We start from the raw sequence: 21496 nt of genomic DNA, 5'->3' as shown, positions 1-21496 counted from the left end.
TTGAAATTCATTCTACGTTGAGGTGATTCTTAGAATTCAAGTGTTGAAAACTGACTTGCTTCACTTAGCTCAAGCGTTAGAGGAGCTCACATTGATTTTAATGACTCTGAATCAACTATAGATCCATGATCTTTTGTTCAAAATATTTGGGGGTGATTGTATTTTGCAAATCAGAAATTGTAGGATTTGGGATATATAATAAGCCACAGATACCATACACTGTGTTTATATGGATATAGGACAGCAGTCCCTGACCAAAGGTATTACTAGTTCTATTGCAATATGTATGTATGTTTAAGTCAAATGTAAAGACTGTAATTTGTCTCATGTGACTTCATGTCAGTTTTGGGTAATAAATTGATCCGAAAAAACTTGACTTTCAAGTTTTTTTTTTTTTTTTCATTTTTATGAATTGAAACAGGAGTTGTGAACATGTACTAGAAGAGAACCACACAAAAGTGTCTGATGGGAGCTTCTGTTCCAGTTTCCCTTACATATACACACAGATGCACATTCACACAGCTGAGGTTACAAGGTGGTATTTAAGAAATGCCAAATGAATTGTGCAGTGAGTAAATACTGTATAAGCTTAGAGGAGGAAGACCTACTTCTTGCTGAGGTTGTTAAGGCCCCACAAAGCATATGGGATTCAGGAGCATCTTGTGGGAGAGGCGCACGGCTATGCGGAGTGCCTTGTACAGGGCAGCACACCAGGCTGGTCACGGCCTTGAACAGAGGTGGGTGGGACAACAGCGCTTGCTTCATGGGGAAAGGAGTTGGAATTGCCGTCTAACTTTACCAATATGAATTTGCAATGTTAGCTCCTATTTTAGTGATTCTTTTATGTTATGGTAAAATGGGAAAATTAATTGGAGTTTTAAAAAGGCGAGTAATTATTTCTTTCTGTCTCATGGATGATGTGACATTTTGGCTATTGCCTACAGCAAAACTAGCTCCATTGCTGTTGGATGTATTATGCTGCTTTCTTTTATGTGAAGATCTAAGAAAGCTTTATTTTATAGTTATTTTCAAAGAAAATGTGCAATATTTAGATCATTTGTTCTCAACATTGGCCGTGATTTGGAAACGTGGATCAGGCTCTGGGGGGAGGGAGGTTTTAAAATCATCCTGAAGCTTGCTTCCCACTCCTGGAGTTTAAGATAGAATTGATCTGGGCAGAGTCTGGACACAGAAATTTTTAAAGCCTGGTGAGTTTAATGTTAAAAACCACTGGTTTCAATTAATCGACTTTTGGTCAAATCTATTTAAAGGATGGGTAAAGTAAGTATTTAGTTAAATTTTTTTCGCAATTAGAACAAAAACATAAACAAAATCAAAATTAACTACATGTCAACTACAGTTTTTTAAAGTATGTTTTTAAACCAAAAGATCTTTGCCCCCCTCTTTATTCATTTTATTGAAAGAATACACTCTGCTAAAGAATGTCAGTGTTATGGTTCATGTACACACACAGGTTTATCATTAAAACCTGGAAACTGCTCTCCTCCCACGTAATATCTATATTTGGCATTGAATCAAAGCCGTAAAAGGGAGAGAGCTTCTACAATTTGTTCCATCTACAGCCTATGGGTTAGCTGCAAAGTACGTTAATTTTAAAAGAGATGGTTAGCCTGAATTTTAACCTTGAGGAAACCAGGGACCTTAGAAATTTACCAAAGGTCACACAACTCGCTGACGGTGGAGCCCCACCCAACCAGAGGTCTGACTTTGATTCAAGGCTGTTTTTATGCTACCGCGTTTGCCTGCTTGTATAGGCACTAAGGGAATATAAGCTGGGTTTAAATGGATGAAGACAGTTAAAAACAGAAGCAAAAAAAAAAAGAAAAAAATCCCTTAAACTTTCAGGCTATACGCAAGATAGTAGGATTATTCAGGAGGAGAAGTTACAATACCAATGTAACATCAAATTATTTTCTTATGTGCAAGATAAGATTATCTTATTTGATGGATATTCTATTGTGCCTCGCTCCTACCAGAATGTAGTATAGAAGGTATCAATTGATAAAATTGACTGAAATGTTTTATAGGGCCTACTTTAAAGAAAAATAAATTATCCTTCAAGAGTCAACATTTATTCAGATGGTAAACATTTGATATGTTTTCCATTGCCATCAAAAACAATGGGCGGCTATATATCCTCAGAAATTGATAAGGATTCAGGAAACTTTGGAAGCAAGATTCAATTACTTTCAGAAAAGTAGATACAGATCTTCTCACATCCAAGTCAACTGCATATTTGTAGCTTTTATTTCTAAGTCATAGAATAATGATACTGGGTGGCTGCTGGAATGGCCCACGTTTGAGCTTTATTTCTGCATGGTCATATGTGACCAAATCCTGCAATGAGGCTTTTAAGGGGCATGCTGTTTGTGAGTCTCTATAGAAATAACACCATTAAGTTTAAGCTAGCTAAAACGTCTCACTCTGATGAAATCTCTAAATAAAGGGGAAAGAACTTCTTAGGAATGCTGTAATGATACAGGCATTACTTGAATTAAAATGTCATTTAGCAAATACTTGTTTCTATATAAGGTTTTTAATAGAAAAAATAAAAATCCACATAAAAGTTACTTGAAACCTTGGGGATTTGGTGAATTGGTTCCTTCACTTGTTATTGAGGTCTCAGCTTTTCCTTGGAACAGCAACCCTAATGCTCTTGGTTTTGTCAGCTCCATCCTCCATCTCAGAAACAACACACGCAACATGCTGCTGTAGACTGCATTAGGACTGATGGCGCATGTGAGAATTTATATATTGATTTCTTCTCCAAAATATTTGGACCAGAATATTTTTCTAGAATTTAATGAAATCCTATATGAAATACAAAGATGATGGATCTAGAAAAAATATCCCTTTGCTTATTAAGAAGTATGAACAGGAGCCTTGGGGGGTATTGAAGGGAACATTGGTTTTGGGAATTCCAGATTTTGTTTTAGTCCTGTTTTTCCCATCAGTAGATACCTCACTGTCAGTAAATCACTAGCATTTCTGAAGTCTAACATCTGAAAAATGGGATAAAAAGCCAAGTCATAGTCCTTGTGAGGATGGAAGCAACTTGTAGTTGTAATGCATACAGAAGTTATTTTTACTTTCCATTAGTAAGCTCCTTCAAGTCAGACTCTCTTTTCTGTTTTATTTTCTGGACCAGAAATAATCACAATGAAATGTGTTAATTTAATAGGTGGGACAATGCAATCTCAAAATAGTGATACTTGTCTATTCTGTTTAGATGAGTACACCTGATCTACGATATTTTTCTTTTGGTTTTTAGAAAAATGTTCTTTCAGCATCAACGTTAGCAGGTGCAGGTTGAATATAGCCTATTACAATAAACAAACAGCTGACAATAAAATTAGCATGACTTCCCAATTAATACAACCCATGTCGCCAAAAGATCAGTTTCTACCACCTAGCCATTATTGTATTTATTTATATTTATAACACACAATGTCCAATTCATTCATTCAGAATCTTTCTAAGTCATGATTGTCCAATGTTACTTCAAGCATTAGCTTTCTTTTGACAGATAGATGACTCCCTTAGCTCTATGAATTTATTTATTTAATTGCATTTTATCCAATATTTATTTTTAGCATCACACACACACACACACACACACACACACGGAGACACACACTAATTGAAAGCAATTACAATAGGCTTATTGCATTATTAGTGATGCTAGAAAAATTATTGCTCAAATTTTACCTGGTTCATTGAACTTGTCCCCTGTATTTTACCACTTTTTCTTTTTTCTAAATGCCCATGTTAGAGCAGAATGCATTTTAAAAGTGAGTGGAAAAGGCCTTCAATAACCGTGTTTACAAAGCTACTCTAGGCAGCCAAATACTTAGAGCTATCACCCATAGCTTCCGAGAGCCACAGCGGAAATAACTGAGAACTTATTTTTAAAAACTTATTTTTCCCCTAAGCGATGGTCTCTTGAATGATCAGATTTTGGCATAACAATATGCAAACTTTGATCTCAATATATTAAGAATATTTATTTGTGTCCCAAGTCAAAAATGAAAGCTGGCAGGGCTAATTTTCCGGCTGTCAGTGAACTCTTGGGGATGTTTAAACTGTGTAGTGAACAGGAGACTTTTGGTCTTCAGGGACTGAGGAATAGTGGACTCAGTGTTGGACTAACGTGGCTGTGGTTCTCTGGTTGTTTCCTTTCACAGCGACACCCCTGAGCCCACTTAAGCCGCCACGGATGGACACTGCTCCGGTGGTCGCATCTCCCTATCAAAGAAGAGATTCAGACAGATACTGTGGGCTCTGTGCAGCCTGGTTTAATAACCCTCTGATGGCCCAGCAACATTATGATGGCAAGAAACACAAAAAGAATGCGGCAAGAGTTGCTTTATTAGAACAACTGGGGACAACCCTGGATATGGGGGAACTGAGAGGTAAGGGCAGCTCTTCTCACTTCTGCCACAAAATTGGGCTTTCAGAGAAAAGATGGGGCTTTCACAAATCGGGATGATTTTTCTTCTTTCTTTAATTATTAACGAAAAAGTGAGGCTCATCCAAAAGAAATGGACAAGAAAGGAAATGAGCAGATGACTCGCTTTAGTTTAATTTTTTATAAACTCCTTTGTTTCAAAGTGTTTATTTTCATATTTGTATTGACCGCTTTTCAAACCAAAGGCATCTATTCATAAACCGGATTGTTTTCCTTCTGCTTTATCTTTAACCGCCTTCTTTACTGAATGCTTTCGTAGAGTAGCAGTGTTAGAAAAGGTGCTAAATGGGAGGCTGAGGCGAGTGGATTGCTTGAGGTCAGGAGTTCAAGACCAGCCTGGCCAACATGGTGAAAACCCACCTCTATTAAAATACAAAAATTAGCCAGCTGTGGTGGCGCATGCCTGTAATGCCAGCTGCTCAGGATGCTGAGGCAAGGGAACCGCTTTACCCAGGAGGCAGAAGTTGCCGTTAGCCGAGATCGCTCCATTGCACTCCAGCCTGGGTGACAGAGTGAGACTTGTCTAAAAAAAAAAAAAGAAAAAGAAAAAAGAAAAATGAAAAAGAAAAGATGCTAAAAGGCTAAATAGTATTATCTTATCTTAAACTCTTGTGCTTTTTAAAATTTAGCCCAAACAAAGCAACAAATTGACTCACTGTAATGAGTGAAAGCAAGCCCAAGCCCCTTTAATAAAATCTCTGAGAAATCGAGATAAGACGGTGCTGTGCGGCACTTCGTAGTCAACCCCTTTCTCCTTCCCACACTGCCCCTGTCCTGGACAGGTTTTTCTTGACTGCTAGAAATCATGTATCATTGAAGTTCATGTGAGGTTTTAAGGGAGCTGCTGAATTTGGAAATCATAGCATGAGGATTAGTTCTGTGGATTCCTTAGGAAGCCATCAACCAATTTGTGGGACTAAATAGAATATTTTATCACCAGCAACCATTCAAGCATTTTTGATCACCAACATCCTTTTGATCAGCTTGATATTAGCAGCATAGCAGTACAGTAAAATTGCATACTGTATTTTCTGAGAAACTGCATTTTTCTCAGAAAAATAATTCTGTAAGGGGTGCTATTGATACTACACTTCAGTTTTGGTGTAAGTTTGATAAGCTTTTGTGGGCAGGTCAGGGGACTATCATTCATAAAGGCTGTAAGCTATAGATAACAAAATTTACAAATTAATTTGGAGAGGGCAACCTGGGTTTAAACAGGGTTCTGCATACACAGCCTACAATTCTAATTACCCTAACCTGGCTGTGAACCTCTAAGGGATATAATTGTAACAGAAAATGAGTTGGAACAATTCTAGACAAAATAAGTAATAACGAACTGAGAGGAAGGACAGGTCACTTCTCAATATGTTGGTTGCAGAAGAACTCACCAAAGAAACATACTTGATTTAAAACTAGAAAAGTAGGAGGCATGTTAGAAGGTGAGAAGGCATTCCGTGTGAGCAGTATCACATATGCATGAGCAAAGGTCAGGAACAGGCTAGAGACAGCTAAGAAGTCATCGTGGAAACATCTTGTACTGCAGCATAGATTTAAGGTTGGAGGTACATGATTACATCTGTAGAGCTTGATTAGAGATTGATATTTGTCCCAAAATACCAGCTTAAAAAGAACAAAAAAGAGCAAATATTAAAAACACTTTATTTTCATGTATGTTTTTTAGCTACAGAAAAACAACATGAAGCTTTATATTTCAACATGTTGGATAATCTCATTGCAGAAGCTTTTGAGTCAATGGTACTACTGCTTTTTGATGGACGATTCTTAGGTTTTCAGTCTATGTCTTGTTGAAGAAAATAAGCAGGGTTTCTCCATAGCTGAAGGCCTACCTGCAACGCCTGTGTTACTGGCAGGTAACAAGTTGTCTCAGTGACTCCTTCCCGGCAGGGCATTGAAGGAGAAAAATAGGGCTTTATTTATGTTTTGGTGCCAGATATTATAACTTGAAGAAAAATTATTCCTGGAGCACATTCTTCCTGTCTATTTTGAATTATCAACGCGGCATCTTTTATGTACAACTACATCTTAATGACTTGGGCGTCTGAATTCTGTAACATTTGAGCAGCTTGTCTTTCATATGGAAGACAAAAAGGCTGCTCTTCGACTCAATCACTCAATGTGACTGTGACTCAGTAGCCCATGGAATGTGATTAGCATTGAATACAATGCCCTTGAAAGCAACCTTTCCACATGCACCAGGTGATACCCTCATAGGTATTTATTCAATTATTAAATATTGCAAAAGCTTAAGAAATAAAGCAACTATGGTAACCCAGCACTTTGAAACACACACCACACACACCATCCTCTATTCTTGTAATGCTTCTAATGTATGATCAATCAATTAATAGAGGCAAAAAATGCTAATCCATAAATATAGGCATATCCACGACTTTAATAAAATGGTATCAGGCAGCTGAAGCATGATATAGCAATGTTACAGGATGGTAGGCTTTTTCTCTTTTCTCTCATAGCATTTCTCACATTTTTAAACACTCCATTGTTTACTTACTTTTTTTTTTGTATTTTCTTTCTCTCAGTCACTTGTAGATTATTAGTATCTATGTCTGGTTTACTCATTTATATGTTCAAAACATCTAGAATAGTGGGACACATAATAGTTACTCAATAGTTGGCTGAATGAATGAATGAGCAGAGAATGTCCTAAAACAAAATTACCTGAAATTAACATGGCAATAATTTTCATTTCTAGAAGGATCCTGATTTAATATTTTTATAAGAAATTATTTCTAATTCTGTTTTACTTTTTTGAAATGATGCATATTTTATGTGTAGTGAAACACAGACATATTACGTGTTACAGTTCTATGAGTTTCGACAATGCAAACACCTGTATAAACCACAGCCCTATTAAGATACATAACTTTTCCATCATGGGAAAATTTCCATGTACCCTTTCCCAGCCAATTCCAACCTTCCATTCCAGATAACCACTTTTCTCATTTTTTCATGATAGATTAGTTTTCCTTGTTCTAAAACTCCATATAAGTGGAATCATAAAATATGTATTTCTTGTGTGTCTGGCTTATTTTGGATAGCATATTGTTTTATGAAATTTATTTATTTATAGCATATAAAGCAAAGTAGTACCTTTTTATTGCTGAGCAGTATTCTACAGACAAAAATACCACAACTTGTCTATCTATTCCATTCACTGATGACCTTTGGATTATTTTGGTACTATTTTAGATAAAGCTTTCATGAACATTACTGCACAAGACTTTTTTTTTTTTTTTTTTTTTTTTTTTTTGTCAATGCATGTTTTACTTCTATTGGTAAATAGCTATGTGTAGGATTGCTGGGTCATAAGTTGTGTGTATTTTTGACTATTTAAGAAACTGCCAAAATCTAAAATAGTTGCATTATTGTGCACTTCAAAAAGCTAACATATAAGAATTCCATAGCCTCATGAACATTGTTCTTTGAGTCTTTTAAATTTTAGCCATTTTAGTGAGTATAGGTGGGTGTTTCAGGATGCCTTTAATTCGTATTTCCATATTGACTAATGATGTCAAGTACTTTTTAAATGTGCTTTTTGGTCGTTTGTATATCTTCCTTTGTGAAGTGTCTGTGTCTATTTTTAAAAATTTGGTTTTTTGCCTTTTCATTAATAAGACAAAGTATAAGGTTTTCACATATAATGGATTCACATTCTTTCTTGGACATATGCATTGTGAATATTTTTTCCTAGTTTGTGGCTTAACTATTAATTTTCTTAAGCCTTCTGATGAGCAGGTATTTTTAAATTTTGGAAGGCTAATTTATCTTTTTTATTCTTTCATAATCATTGCTTTTTGTGTCTTATCTAAAAAAAATCTTTGCCTGTACCTATGACCAAGATATTCTTGTTTGTTTTCTTCTGCAAATTTCGTAGTTTTAACTTTTACATGTAGAATTATGATGTATCTGAAATTAATTTTTATGTACAATATAAAGTAAAGGTTAAGCTTTATTTCATTTTTACATATTTACACAGTTGCTACAGAAAGCTGCAGTAAATATTTTCTTTTCCTCATTGAATTGCCTTCAATGACCTTTATTGAACCTCTATTGATTGTGTGAGTCTATATCTGGACAATTTATTCTGTTCCATGGGTGTCTTTGTCTTTATACCAGCACCACAGTGTACTGATTTTTCAGGATTATAGAAGTCTCAAAGTGAGGTAGCGCCAGTTCTTCAACTTTCTTCTTTCTCAAGATTATTTGGCTGTTTTAAATCCTTTACATGTCAGCCTACATTTTAGAATCAATCTTGCATAGAGGCTTTGTTGGAATGTTGAATGGGATTGAATTCAATCTATAGACCAATTTGGGAATAATTTATTTAAATTCTTCAAAATGTTGAGTCTTCCAATCCATGAACATCCTCTATCTCTCTATTCATTTATGTTTAAGTTATATCGGTAATGTTTTGTAGTTTTCAGTGTTAACGTTTTGCACATGATTTGTTAAACTTATCTCCAAGTACAGTTGACTTTTGAATAACACAGGGATCAAGGACAGCAACCCCCTCCACGGTTGAAAATCAGCAAATAACTTTTGACTCTTCAAAAACTTAACTGCTAATAGCCTGGTGTTGACTGGCAGCCTTACCAATAACATAGTTGGTTAACACATAGTTTGTGTGTTAAACATGTTTCATGCTGTAATTTTATAATGAAGTAACATAAAGAAAATATTATTAAGGAAATCATCAGGAAGAGAAAATATATTGACTATTTGTTAAGTGGAAATCCTCGTCATCTTCATCTTGAGTAGGTGAAGGAGGAGGAAGAAGAGGGGTCGGTTCTGCTTCTCAGGGTTGGCAGAGGCCAAAGAGGTGGAGAAGGTGGAAGGGGAGGCAGAGAGTCTGGCACTCTCAGTGTAATTTTATGAAATACATCATTGTTTCTGACTTTTTTGCATTTTCATTTCTCTATAAATATTTCTCCACAGTACCAATCCTTCCATTGCTTGCTTTTATATCAGTATCTGTATCATAGAAGGGTCCGTGTCATAAAAGAAGCCAAAAAGCAGTCTTGAATCATTGGGCCCCTCTGCCAGATTGTCTAACATCAACTTGTTTTCTGGCTCTGCTTCTTCTACGTCATCTTCCTCGTCATCTGAGGCACTGTCTCAGAAGTACTCCCTTCCACCATGCTGTCTTCTGTTAATTCCTCTGGTATAGTGTCTGTTAGCTCTTGGATTCCAAACTTTCATAATGTTTTCTCTATCAGAATTCTCTTCCATAGTGTCAACAGTCCTGTCCATAGAGTACTGTGAGTAACAAGCCTTAAAGTTCCTAAGCACCCCCTAACCTAGGGGCTGAATTAGGTACATTGTGTTTAGTGAGGGGTAAACCACGTTGATGCCTTCGATGTTGAATTCACGGGGTTCTGGGTAGTCAGGGGCATTGTCCAATATCAAAAAAACTTTAAAAGGCAGTTCCTTACTGGCAAGGTACTTCCTAATTTCAAGGACAAAGCATCCATGGAGCTAATCCAGAAAAACAGTTGTTGTTGTCCAGGACTTCTTGTCAACCAAAAGACTACCAGCTGGTATTTATATTTTTCCTTCAAGCCTACTGGGAAATGTGGGTAGCAGATTTATAGATAAGGGCAGTCCCTATCATAAACCTGACTGCATTTGCACAAAATAGTTGAGTTCTATCCCTTCCTGCCTTAAACCCTGGTACTTGCTTCTCTTCCTTACAAATAAGTATCCTAGTGGCATTTTTTCCCCAGAATAGGGGCTTTTTTCTGCATTAAAAAACCATTCAGAAAGTTGATTTTCTTTCTTTTCTTTTCTTTTCTTTTCTTTTCTTTTCTTTCTTTTTCCCCACCCCTAAAGTCTTGCTCTGTTGCCCAGACTGGAGTGCAGTGGTGGGATCTCAGCTCACTGCAACCTCCACCTCCTGGGTTCAAGCAATTCTCCTGCTTCAGCCTCTGGAGTAGCTGGGACTACAAGTGCATGCCACCACACCCGGCTGATTTTTGTAATTTTAGCAGAGACAGGGTTTTTCAATGTTGGCCAGGCTGGCCTCCAACTCCTGACCTCAAGTGATTCGCCTGCCTCAGCCTCCCAAAGTGCTGGGATTGTAGACATGAGCTACTGTGCCTAGCCATTCTTTAATAATTTTCTTAATAATGTCTGGGACCTCTTCTGCTGCTTCTTGGTTGGCAGAAGTTGCTGCTCCTGTTATCAGACCTTCCTTTGCTGGCATTAACTTCTCCAGCTTTAGATCCTTCACCTTACTTTTGCTTTAAGTTGTCCTATAATGAGTTCACTTATTCTTGAATCATATTAGGTATGCTTTTCTTTTAGCAATCTTGTACCACATAAAAGCTGAATTTCTTATATAAGGCCAAAATATTTCTCAAAAAGCACAAGGTTTTCATGTCTGCTGGTGTAGCTATAGCAACAATCGCACAAATTTCTTTTTCTTGTTTTGTTTTGTTTTAAACAATGGGCCTTATGCTGGATTCATTTATCTTGAAGTGGCAGGCAACCAATCTGAAGATTTCCATCCATAGCACATATGAAACAATTCAACTTGTTCTTGTAGTCCTGACTTTCCCATGCTTCTTAAGAGCACTTCCAGCATCATGAGTTGCACGGTGTTATTCAAGGTTTCCAGCATTTCACTAAACATGATGAAAAATACATGAGAACCTCCAGAGATCACTTTTTACTGCAATACACAATTTACTGGGGAGACAAGCTGCTCACATGGAGATGATTAGCGCCACATGACATTGTCAGTGAATTCTCACACTACTTGCCCTCATTGCAACAGCAACAAAAGACGGTTATGAAATTATTACAGTAGGACAGTGTCTACTTACGTTAGCTTTATGCAGCTATGATTTAATACTGCCTCTTTATATTTCTTTACATTTCTTTTGACTACAAATGGTGCCATGTGCGTGGTCTGTGTATATGTGTGAAAGTTTTGGTAACTTTCAACTTTTAATAATAGATTTGTGTATATTTTATGATTGTAAATGATAAAATAGACTAGTAGCTATATATATTTTATGCATTCATGACATATGTAACTTTTTATAATTTTTAAAAATATTTTTAGGCTTTGTGGTTCATCTGTTTTCTCAAACTGTGGCAAATCTCCAAATATTTTTCCAATATATTAATTAAAGAAAATGTCTGTATAAACAGACCCATGCAGTTTAAACTTGTGTTGTTTGAAGGTCAACTAAATTTTGTGGTGTTTAATCCTAGTATACATTGTATTGCATTTTTGAAAAAAATTTTTTAATATATATTTTATTGCATTTTAGGTTTGGGGGTACTTGTGAAGAACATGCAAGATTGTTGCATAGGTACACACATGGCAATGTGGTTTGCTGCTGCGTTACTCCCCATCACCTACATCTGGCATTTTACCCCCTATTATCCCTCCCCAGCTCCCCACCACCCACTGTCCCTCCCCTCGCTCCCCCCAACAGGCTTCAGTGTGTGATGCTCCCCTCCCTGTGTCCATGTGTTCTTATTGTTCAGCACCTGCCTATGAGTGAGAACATGTGGTGTTTCATTTTCTGTTCTTGGGTCAGTTTGTTGCGAATGATGGTTTCCAAGTTCATCCATGTCCCTACAAAGGATACAAACTCATCATTTTTTATGGCTGCATAGTATTCCATGGTGTATATGTGCCACATTTCCCTGTCCAGTCCATCATCAATGGGCATTTGGGTTGGTTCCAAATCTTTGCTATTGTAAACAGTGCTGCAGTGAACATTCATGTGCATGTGTCCTTATAATAGATTGATTTATAATCCTTTAGATATATACCCAGTAATGGGATTGCTGGGTCAAATGTAATTTCTGTTTCTAGTTCCTTGAGGAATCGCCACACTGTCTTCCACAATGGTTGAACTAATTGACACTCCTACCAACAGTGTAAAAGTGTTCCTATTTCTCCACATCCTCTCCAGCATCTGTTGTCTCCAGATTTTTTAATGATCGCCATTTTAACTGATGTGAGATGATATCTCAATTAGTTTTGAATTGCATTTCTCTAATGACCAGTGATTATGAGCATTTTTTCGTATGTTTGTTGGCCTCATGTATGTCTTCTTTTGTAAAGTGTCTGTTCATATCTTTCGCCCACTTTTGAATGGGCTTGTTTTTTTCTTGTAAATCTGTTTTAGTTCTTTGTAGATTCTGGATATCAGCCCTTTGTCAGATGGGTAGACTGCAAAAATTTTTTCCCATTCTGTTGGCTGCCGATTTACTCTAATGACTGTTTCTTTTGCTGTGCAGAAGCTGTGGAGTTTGATTAGGTCCCATTTGTCTATTTTGGCTTTCGTTGCCAATGCTTTTGGTGTTTCAGTCATGAAGTCCTTGCCTACGCCTATGTCCTGAATGGTTTTGCCTAGATTTTCTTCTAGGATTTTTATGGTGTTAGGTCTTATGTTTAAGTCTTTGATCCATCTGGAGTTAATTTTAGTGTAAGGTGTCAGGAAGGGGTCCAGTTTCTGCTTTCTGCACATGGCTAGCCAGTTTTCCAAACACTGTTTATTAAACAGGGAGTCCTTTCCCTGTTGCTTGTTTTTGTCAGGTTTGTCAAAGATCAGATAGTTGTAGATGTGTGGTGTTGCCTCCGAGGCCTCTGTTCTGTTCCATTGGTCTATATCTCTGTTTTGGTACCAGTACCATGCTGTTTTGGCCTTGTAGTATAGTTTGAAGTCAGGTAGTGTGATGCTTCCAGCTCTGTTCTTTTTGCTTAGAATTGACTTGGCAATGCGGGCTCTCTTTTGGTTCCATATGAAGTTTAAGGTGGTTTTTCCAGTTCTGTGAAGAAGGTCATTGGTAGCTTGTTGGGGATAGCATTGAATCTGTAAATTACTTGGGCAGTGTGGCCATTTTCATGATATTGATTCTTCCTAATCATGAGCATGGAATGTTTCTCCATCTGTTTGTGTCCTCCCTTATTTCCTTGAGCAGTGGTTTGTAGTTCTCCTTGAAGAGGTCCTTTACGTTCTTCATTAGTTGTATTTCTAGGTATTTTATTCTCTTTGTAGCAATTGTGAATGGCAGTTCGTTCTTGATTTGGCTCTCTGTTAGTCTGTTATTGATGTATAGGAATGCTTGTGATTTTTGCACGTTGATTTTGTATCCTGAGACTTTGCTGAAGTTGATTATCAGTTTCAGGAGATTTTGAGCTGAGACGATGGGGTCTTCCAAATATACAATCATTTCATCTGCAAATAGAGACAATTTGACTTCCTCCTTTCATAATTGAATACCCTTTATTTCTTTTTCTTGCCAGATTGCTCTGGGTAAAACTTCCAATACTATATTGAATAGGAGTGGTGAGTGAGTGCATCCTTGTCTAGAGCCAGATTTCAAAGGGAATGCTTCCAGTTTTTGCCCATTCAGTATGATATTGGCTGTGGGTTTGTCATAAATAGCTTTTATTATTTTGAGAGACGTTCCATCAATACCTAGTTTATTGAGAGTTTTTAGCATAAAGGGCTGTTGAAGTTTGTCAAAGGCCTTCTCTCCATCAATTGAGATAATCATGTGTTTTTTTCTTTGGTTCTGTTTATGTAGTGGATTACGTTTATAGACTTGCGTATGTTGAACCAGCCTTGCATCCCCGGGATGAAGCCTACTTGATCATGATGGATAAGCTTATTGATGTGCTGTTGCAATTGGTTTGCCAGTATTTTATTGAAGTTTTTGAAATTTTATTTCATTTGTTTTATTTTTATGTGTTGCTGATGTGTAGAAAAGGAAATCGAATTTTGTTCATTGACCTTGATTCCTGTGACTTACACAACTTTCTACTCGTTATTAGTATATAATTTAATGGTGCAAATAATTTCTTCCTTTTGTATTTTGCTAATTTTCTCATTAATCATTGGGAACTTTATGAAATTGTGTTATTCTTGCCTTCCTTTGCTTCAAGTAGCAAATCGAATTTTTGAAAATAAAATTAGTTTTATAAATTAACAAAGAATTGTAAATGAGGTTGGCCTAGATAGTTGTGAATATGTATAACTTGGTTACTGACTCAACTTTAGTGTTGTTTGTTCCAGAGGCCAGATGATACCTGTTTCTACTTCCAAGTTTAAAATGAATAAGGAAAAAAAGTCTTATCTTCCTTAATATGTAATCTAATGTAGAAAACAAAGGAAATCATTGAGTTATGGAATTATAAAGTTCAATGGTCAGAAAGTCCTTCGGAGGTTTTCTTTATAGATTAAATTCTTGTTGCCAGCATAAAACACAGATAGAAGGCAGTTTCTTACTTAGAAATAGTGGCAATGTAAATTATAAAATTATGACTAGGTGAAGATAGAATATTCATTTTGCAGACCATTATCATTTATTCTTTTGAATACTTTAAGATGGAAAAATGCAGTTATTTTATTGTTGCAGAGGAAATGAGACTATTCTATTGTAATTCTCATCTGAAGACACAGAACAAAAGAATTCATTTAAAAATTTAATAATGTTTCCAAGAACCATAAGCTGAGTTGTGCTGGAAAAGACAGTCAATGTCATTGAATTATATCCCTTCTTTTTACAGAGAATGATTCTGAGGCCCAGAGACGTAAAGTGACTATTCCCTTCCAAGTCAGGGCTAGACCCAGGTCTCCTCACTGAGAGTGACACTGTTTCTGGTGATTTATCATTGACCACCCAGAATCCTGAGAAATTAACTCTTTTGTTTAAAACAGTTGAGTCTGGGAGACTTAAATATTTTTAGTGCAGAAAGCTTGCTTTGAACTGAAGTGTAGAATAAGCATAGCCAATGCTCAGTTTTCTGGGAATGGATTATTTGCAACGTGCAGTGTGTACCTTTAACAAAGGACTGCCCCCCACATTCATGACTCCATCACAGCTGGAGTGAATATCGCCATGCGAGACACTGAAGTCACTATTCGTGGGGGCCTGGATGAGAGATGCCAAGTTCTAGAAAGAGAAGACACACCACTGGAGAGGGCCCTAGAATGTACAGCAGCTCCCCCTGTAATGCAGCTGCTGCCTCTGTGTGTGGGGATGGGGATGAATTGCAAGAGGATGCAGGCAGCTCCTTTGTTTCACATGCTACTTTCATGATTTGAAAGTAGCATGTGAAACAAAGGAGTAAATTTGCTTCAAGATAAGCAGGACCTGGTAGTGAGAGTGCTTTGCGTTTTTTGTTTTGTGTTGTGTTGTTTTGTTTTTTGAGATGCAGTCTTGCTTTGTCACCCAGGCTGGAGTGCAGTGGTGTGATTTCGGCTCACTGCGACCTCTGCCTCTCAGGTTCAAGTGATTCTCCTGCCTCAGCCTCCTGAGTAGCTGGGATGACAGGTGCGCACCACCACGCCTGGCTAGGGCTTTGCGTTTTGAATTGTTTCTGCTATGAGCTTTCAAGTGATAGAGGATTAACTGCCTCATATTTTCTTCCACTTAACCTTGGCATGGCCTCTGTTCACATCCCAGGCAGTGGACAGCTTAGTCATGTCAATGCGGTGACACTGTTTTACCTTCAGGGACCCAAGTTACCTGTGCCCCGGCACTCAGGCTGTGGATCTGCTAAGACCAGTGAAAGGAAAGGCACTCTAGGTAAATATCAATAGTAGTAATAATTTAAAAAACAGTTTTATAGGGTAACCAATGCAACTATGGCTGTACAATAATTCCGTCCAAACTTAGTGGCTTACAACAACAAGTGACACTCCTTGTCTCTCACAGTTTCAGTGAGGGGATTTGGGAGTGGCTTGGCTCAGTGATTCTGCCTTGAGGTTCTTCATAATATTGTAGCAGAGACATCCACCAGGGCTGCTGTCATCTGAAAGCTTGAACGAGGCTGGGAGGTCTACTCTTAAAGGTGGTTCATTCCATTCTGGGTAACAGATTAGTGGTTGCCAGACACTGGGGAGGGCAGGAGAGGTTGATGATAATGGGGTGTTGGAAGCATAATGGAAATTATAGTTTGGTCATAGTGATGGCAATCTGTCTATATGGTTTTGTCAAAATTTGAATGGCTATGCACGCGTGTAAATTTAAAAAGCTAAGTAAAAAAAGAGAAAAAACGCAGCTCAGTCACACACCTGGCTTGTTGGTGAGAGGCCTTTGGTTTTCTCCTTGTAGGCCTCTCCCTGGGGTTTTGGAAGCACTGGTGCTGTGGTCGCTGGCTTCCCACAGAGTGAGTGATGCAAGGCAGCATCTGGAGGAAGCTCTCCTTTCTATGATACCTGAAGGTCTCTGAGCACCACCTCCACACATGCTATGTGTTAGAACTTCTTCGTATCACCCACAGTATCCAAAACAAGGTGTTGGTAATAGAAGTCCTGGAGGGTAGGTCTCCCCCTGTCACCCAATGGAAAAACTACCCTCCACATTTTCCACTCTGTGTGATACAGTCAGAATTATGGGTCTCAAACCGATGCTTGAACATTTCCCAGTGCTGAATACTTGAGAAAAATTAGTGTCGATTAATAGGTACTTTTAATATATTTAATCAATTAAAATAAAAGCATTTGTTCTCTCTTAATGCTAATATTTTCAGTCTCTGAAAGCCATATGTATTGTACCTAGTTAAGAATCTGTAGAAAATAGGACCTTTAAACAGATACGATAATTATAGAACACAATTCTAAATTAAATGTTAGTGGAAGAGGTGCCAGAGAAAATACTCAGCTTAGATTACACCTGGTTATTTTTGCATTATTATTTTTAATGTGTTTTGACACCTCAGCTGTTCTATGTAGACTCGCTCTGATCTTCAGATCCCACATTTTGGATGAGATGATTAAACTGCTTAAATGGCTCATGTTCCTGTCATATTATGGGGGTAGGAGTGAAGTGGGAAAATAGTGTGATATAGAAGAGATAATTTTCATTCACTCATTTTGTCATTCATTCATTCACTTATTCAAACACGCTAAGTACCTGTTATGTGAGAGGCCCTGTGTTTAAACTTATAAGGGAAAGTGACTCATCCTCTAATCTCAAAGGGTTTGAAGTCTGGGAAAGGGATGGAGGAGAAGATAATATCGTTACTGAAATAAACATAACAGAAAATATGCAAAAAAGGAGCTTCAGAGCCCTCCAACTACAATGCTTTGGGAATGGAGAATACAGAAAAAAATGACTTTCAACTTGGAGTCAGCATTGAAACATGTAGAAGTTAGTGGCTAGTTTCCCTGGAGCAGAGAGATGAGCATGACCACAGGCACAGAATTATGGGGAAGGGGGGTCATAACTAGCACTCAGGTCAGAGAGGACCTCAGGTAAGATGAAGGTAAGAGAAGGCTGAGAAGACAGATTAGAACCGAATTGTAAATGGCCTTGCATGTCAGGCAAAGCTGAACTGTTTTTGGTGGCCACTGATGTGTTTTTGAGCAGAGAGATGAATACTTGGCAGTAGAGCATGTGATCATTGGAGTGAGGAGATTCCGAAAGCCAGAAAACCAAATTGAATTCATGCTGAAGCCTGGTGAGGGCCTGGGGGAGACTGAGACAGAGGCCAAAGAATAAGGGACGAGGTGGAGAAGTGGAAGAAGTGAAAGATATATTGGTTGGTGCACTATTCAGAGTGTTCTCCCCCTTTGCAAAATGAAAATGAGCCTGTACATTAGAATTCTCAAAGACATCTTGGCAAAGCCAACATTTCTGTTTGGGAACCCCAGTAGGAAAAATAGAAATGTAATGAGTAATATGAGTAATAATTTAGGTTTCTATTCCATCTCAAATCCACCAGAAATGTAGTTGATGAACATTCTCAGTAGTGTATTTACATCCTGTAGGGCCATTCTTCCTTCTGTTGGGCTAGGTTTTTGCCTGTTATTTTTATTAATGAACTAATAAATGGAACACTCGCTAAAGAAGCTTGGTTAACTCTTCCATCATCACTGACTAGGATCCAAAAGAGATGAGATTGGCTGCTAAAACTGAATCATTTTTGTATTACTGTGTTCATTTATGCACTGTGGGCAAACTTAAGCAGGAAGTTAGAAACCTATCCGAATTTTTAATTTCAGAGTCAGCTACTACATTGGAAACAGCCCTACATTTACTATATGGAAAGAATGTTCTCTGTTATTAGATGTTGACTAAGAAAAGGGCAAAAGCAAAACACCCCTACCCATATCCAAAGTACTTACCTGGGCTGAGTGTGGTGGCTTATGCTTAGAATCCTAGCAATTTTGGGAGGCAAAGATGGGAGGATTGCTTGAGCATGGGAATTCAAGATCAACCTGGGCAACATAGTGAGATCCTATCTCTATAAAAAATAAAAAAATTAGCCAGGCATGGTGGTGTACACCTGTAGTCCCAGCTACAGAGGAGGTTGAGCTGGGAGAATCACTTGAGCCTGTGATGCAGAGATTACAGTGAGTCATGATTGCACCACTGCATTCCAGCCTGGGTGACAGAGTGAGATCCTGTCTCGAAAAAAAAAAAGTACTTAACCTATTCTTTAGTTACCGATGTTGGCTACATTGAAGAAGCTGACAATATCATGTGAAACTGCCAACTAATTCATTTTTCTTCTCAGTGCTCTAAGGCCTTCTCTTCCTGAGTGTTGACTGAAGATCTCTATTTAGTTTAAGCTCAAGAACCAGTGTAGTATTTTGCAGGAGCTCAACATAGTGTTTTCATAAGGTTCCAGGAAGATGTATCCATTATGCTGCCTCTAAAAAGCTGTGGGCTTTTTTTGTGGCCCACATTCATTTGACAAAACAAGAGATGCTCGTGAAAAGATGCAAAATCGGAGAAACCTGTCCTCTAACAAATGGGAAACTATTTTGTTTGTTTCCAAAATTATAACTTTATCGCCATGCAAAATAGCCTTAAGAGTCTTTTATTTTAAAGCTGCTGCAGATGGACCTAATTTTCTGCAGTAGATGGGCTTCTCTAACTGATCGTAAACTTATGGTATAAGAAACAAATGTCAGGTTTACTCCAAGTAGAACATACCTATTGATGTATTTGTTTACTGTCTCATTTGATTAATGTTTAATAAGCACCGGCTGGGGATGATGGCTGATGCCTGTAATCCCAGCACTTTGGGAGGCCGAGGCAGGCAGACTGCCTGAGGTCAGGCATTCAAGACCAGCCTGGCCAACATGGTGAAACCCCATCTCTATTAAAACTACGAAAATTAGCTGGGTGTGGTGGTGCATGTCTATGTTTCCAGATAGTCAGGAGGCTGAGACAGGAGAATTACTTGAACCTGGGAGGCGGAGATTGCAGTGAGCCATGATTGTGCCAATGCGCTCCAGCCTGGGTGATAGAGCAAGACTCCATCTCAAAAANAAAAAAAAAAAAAAAAAAAAGTCAGATGTACTCAAAGTAGAACATACTTATTGATATATTTGTTTACCATTTCATTTTGACTAATATTTAATAAGCACCTGGTGTTTAATAGGCATTGTGATGACTATTGTGAACCTTGGAATACCAAGATGCCATTGTCCTGATGTGTAAAGAAAGACATTCTCCCTCTTTTCAAAAAGTCCACATCATTGTGATTTCCGAGGCAAATGAAATACTGTGAAGAGCTTTTTACCTGAAGATCTCTGATATGTTTCGTGCCTATAAAAGCATAGACATACGGTAAAGAAAGAAATGAACAAAAGCTTAGCTCATTCAGTACTCTACAGTCTACTTTTCAAATAGACTCTGCTACTGGCCATTATCATCTTATGTGAATGTTTCCCCAAGAAAATGGAGATTTTATAGTTGAGGGTGAGGTAAAGGAGGAAATAGCAGGTGTCCTGATAAATTGTGTCGGAAACCTTTGTATGACTTTATACCCAGGGCCAAAACTGCTACCTGAAAATGGAGAAATTCAGTTCTACAGGAGCTTTGCTACAATGGAGTCACCTGAAAGAAAGAGCTTTTCATTTGTCCATCTATGAGTCACTCAACAAATGCCTATTAGGTGGTTATTATGTAACAGGCGCTATACTCAGTGCTGAAGATGTAATAATGAAAAAGGCATGGCTCTTTCCTTCAGGAAACTTCTAAGCTCAGTAGGTAAGGCAAGCAATCTAACGTTATTTGAAGGATGCTTTTTAGATCCTCAAATGATTTGCATATCTTTACTGTACGAAATAGGAAAACTTCCTTTAACATCTTGAAAAAGCCACTTCAACTTAAAAATAGACAACTAAAGATTTCTTTACAAATATGGAGGCTTGTGGGCTGCTGCCAGTAGAAATGTTATTTACCAAAACAGTCTTTTATTTAGAAGGTGAGTATGATGTCTACATTAGATAAATAGGTTCCTAGACCTGAATAATGAACAAAAATATGCAATAACTTGAATTTGGAACCTATTTTTACAAAATATGAGAAATAAGGATATGTTTACTGAAATAGCTAATGGACCAGTGGCGTGGTCACACAGCTTTTCAGACACCAGCTGGCAAACTGTTAAGTGATTTGCAGCGAGTTATCAAGCATTGCCGTTTTGAAAATGAGAGTCTTGATTTCTTTTGTAGTTACATGTAAAAGAAAGGCATCTATCACTCAATATAAACCCTAATACAGGAACTACAGTTTGACAAAGTCCTAGTGAATCCGTAAGGTTCAGTGTAGTTGACTCAGGGTCATAAGCCCAGGATTTGATTCCTGTCTTTCCTACCAAGTAGCTGTGAGACCTTGGTGAGTTGCTTCATCTTTTTGGGCTTGTTTTCTCTCAGAAACAAAGGTATTGGGAGAGGTGATCTCTTCTAGCTTTGTTGTCCATCCAGTTTCCATCGAGGTCAGTCTGTACCACAGGGGAACAATTTATTCTGAGTCTGTGAACTTGGGTTGTGAATAATTGCACTTCCAGAATATGTAAAATATCAGATTGTTCAAGCTTATGTTTAATGATGCACTGACCCTACCTCGGGACCACTAAATAAAAAGGGGTTATTTTGTTCCCTCTCTATTTTGTTTGACCACCTCTGGACTTCTGCATCCAGGGGCAAAGCAAGGACCCAAGGCAGCTATGTGTTCTAGCAGAAAGCTTTTTATTACGAT

General features: G+C 37.8%; 1 protein-coding gene across 2 annotated transcripts in view; it reads left to right on the top strand.

The window, feature by feature from the left end:
- The window catches only part of ZMAT4 (zinc finger matrin-type 4), a 367372-nt gene that overhangs the window by 215572 nt on the left and 130304 nt on the right, over positions 1-21496 (top strand). For both annotated transcript variants that reach the window (XM_017537215.2, XM_017537226.2), the window contains exon 5: positions 4206-4433. In XM_017537215.2, coding sequence (XP_017392704.1) covers positions 4206-4433 — 228 coding nt within the window. The remainder of the gene's footprint in view (positions 1-4205; positions 4434-21496) is intronic.

This window comes from Cebus imitator, unplaced genomic scaffold, assembly GCF_001604975.1.
Source record: "Cebus imitator isolate Cc_AM_T3 unplaced genomic scaffold, Cebus_imitator-1.0 Scaffold5, whole genome shotgun sequence".
NCBI classification, from domain to species: domain Eukaryota; kingdom Metazoa; phylum Chordata; class Mammalia; order Primates; family Cebidae; genus Cebus; species Cebus imitator.
Note: the sequence above shows the minus strand (reverse complement) of the source record. Positions and strands in the feature narration are given on the sequence as shown.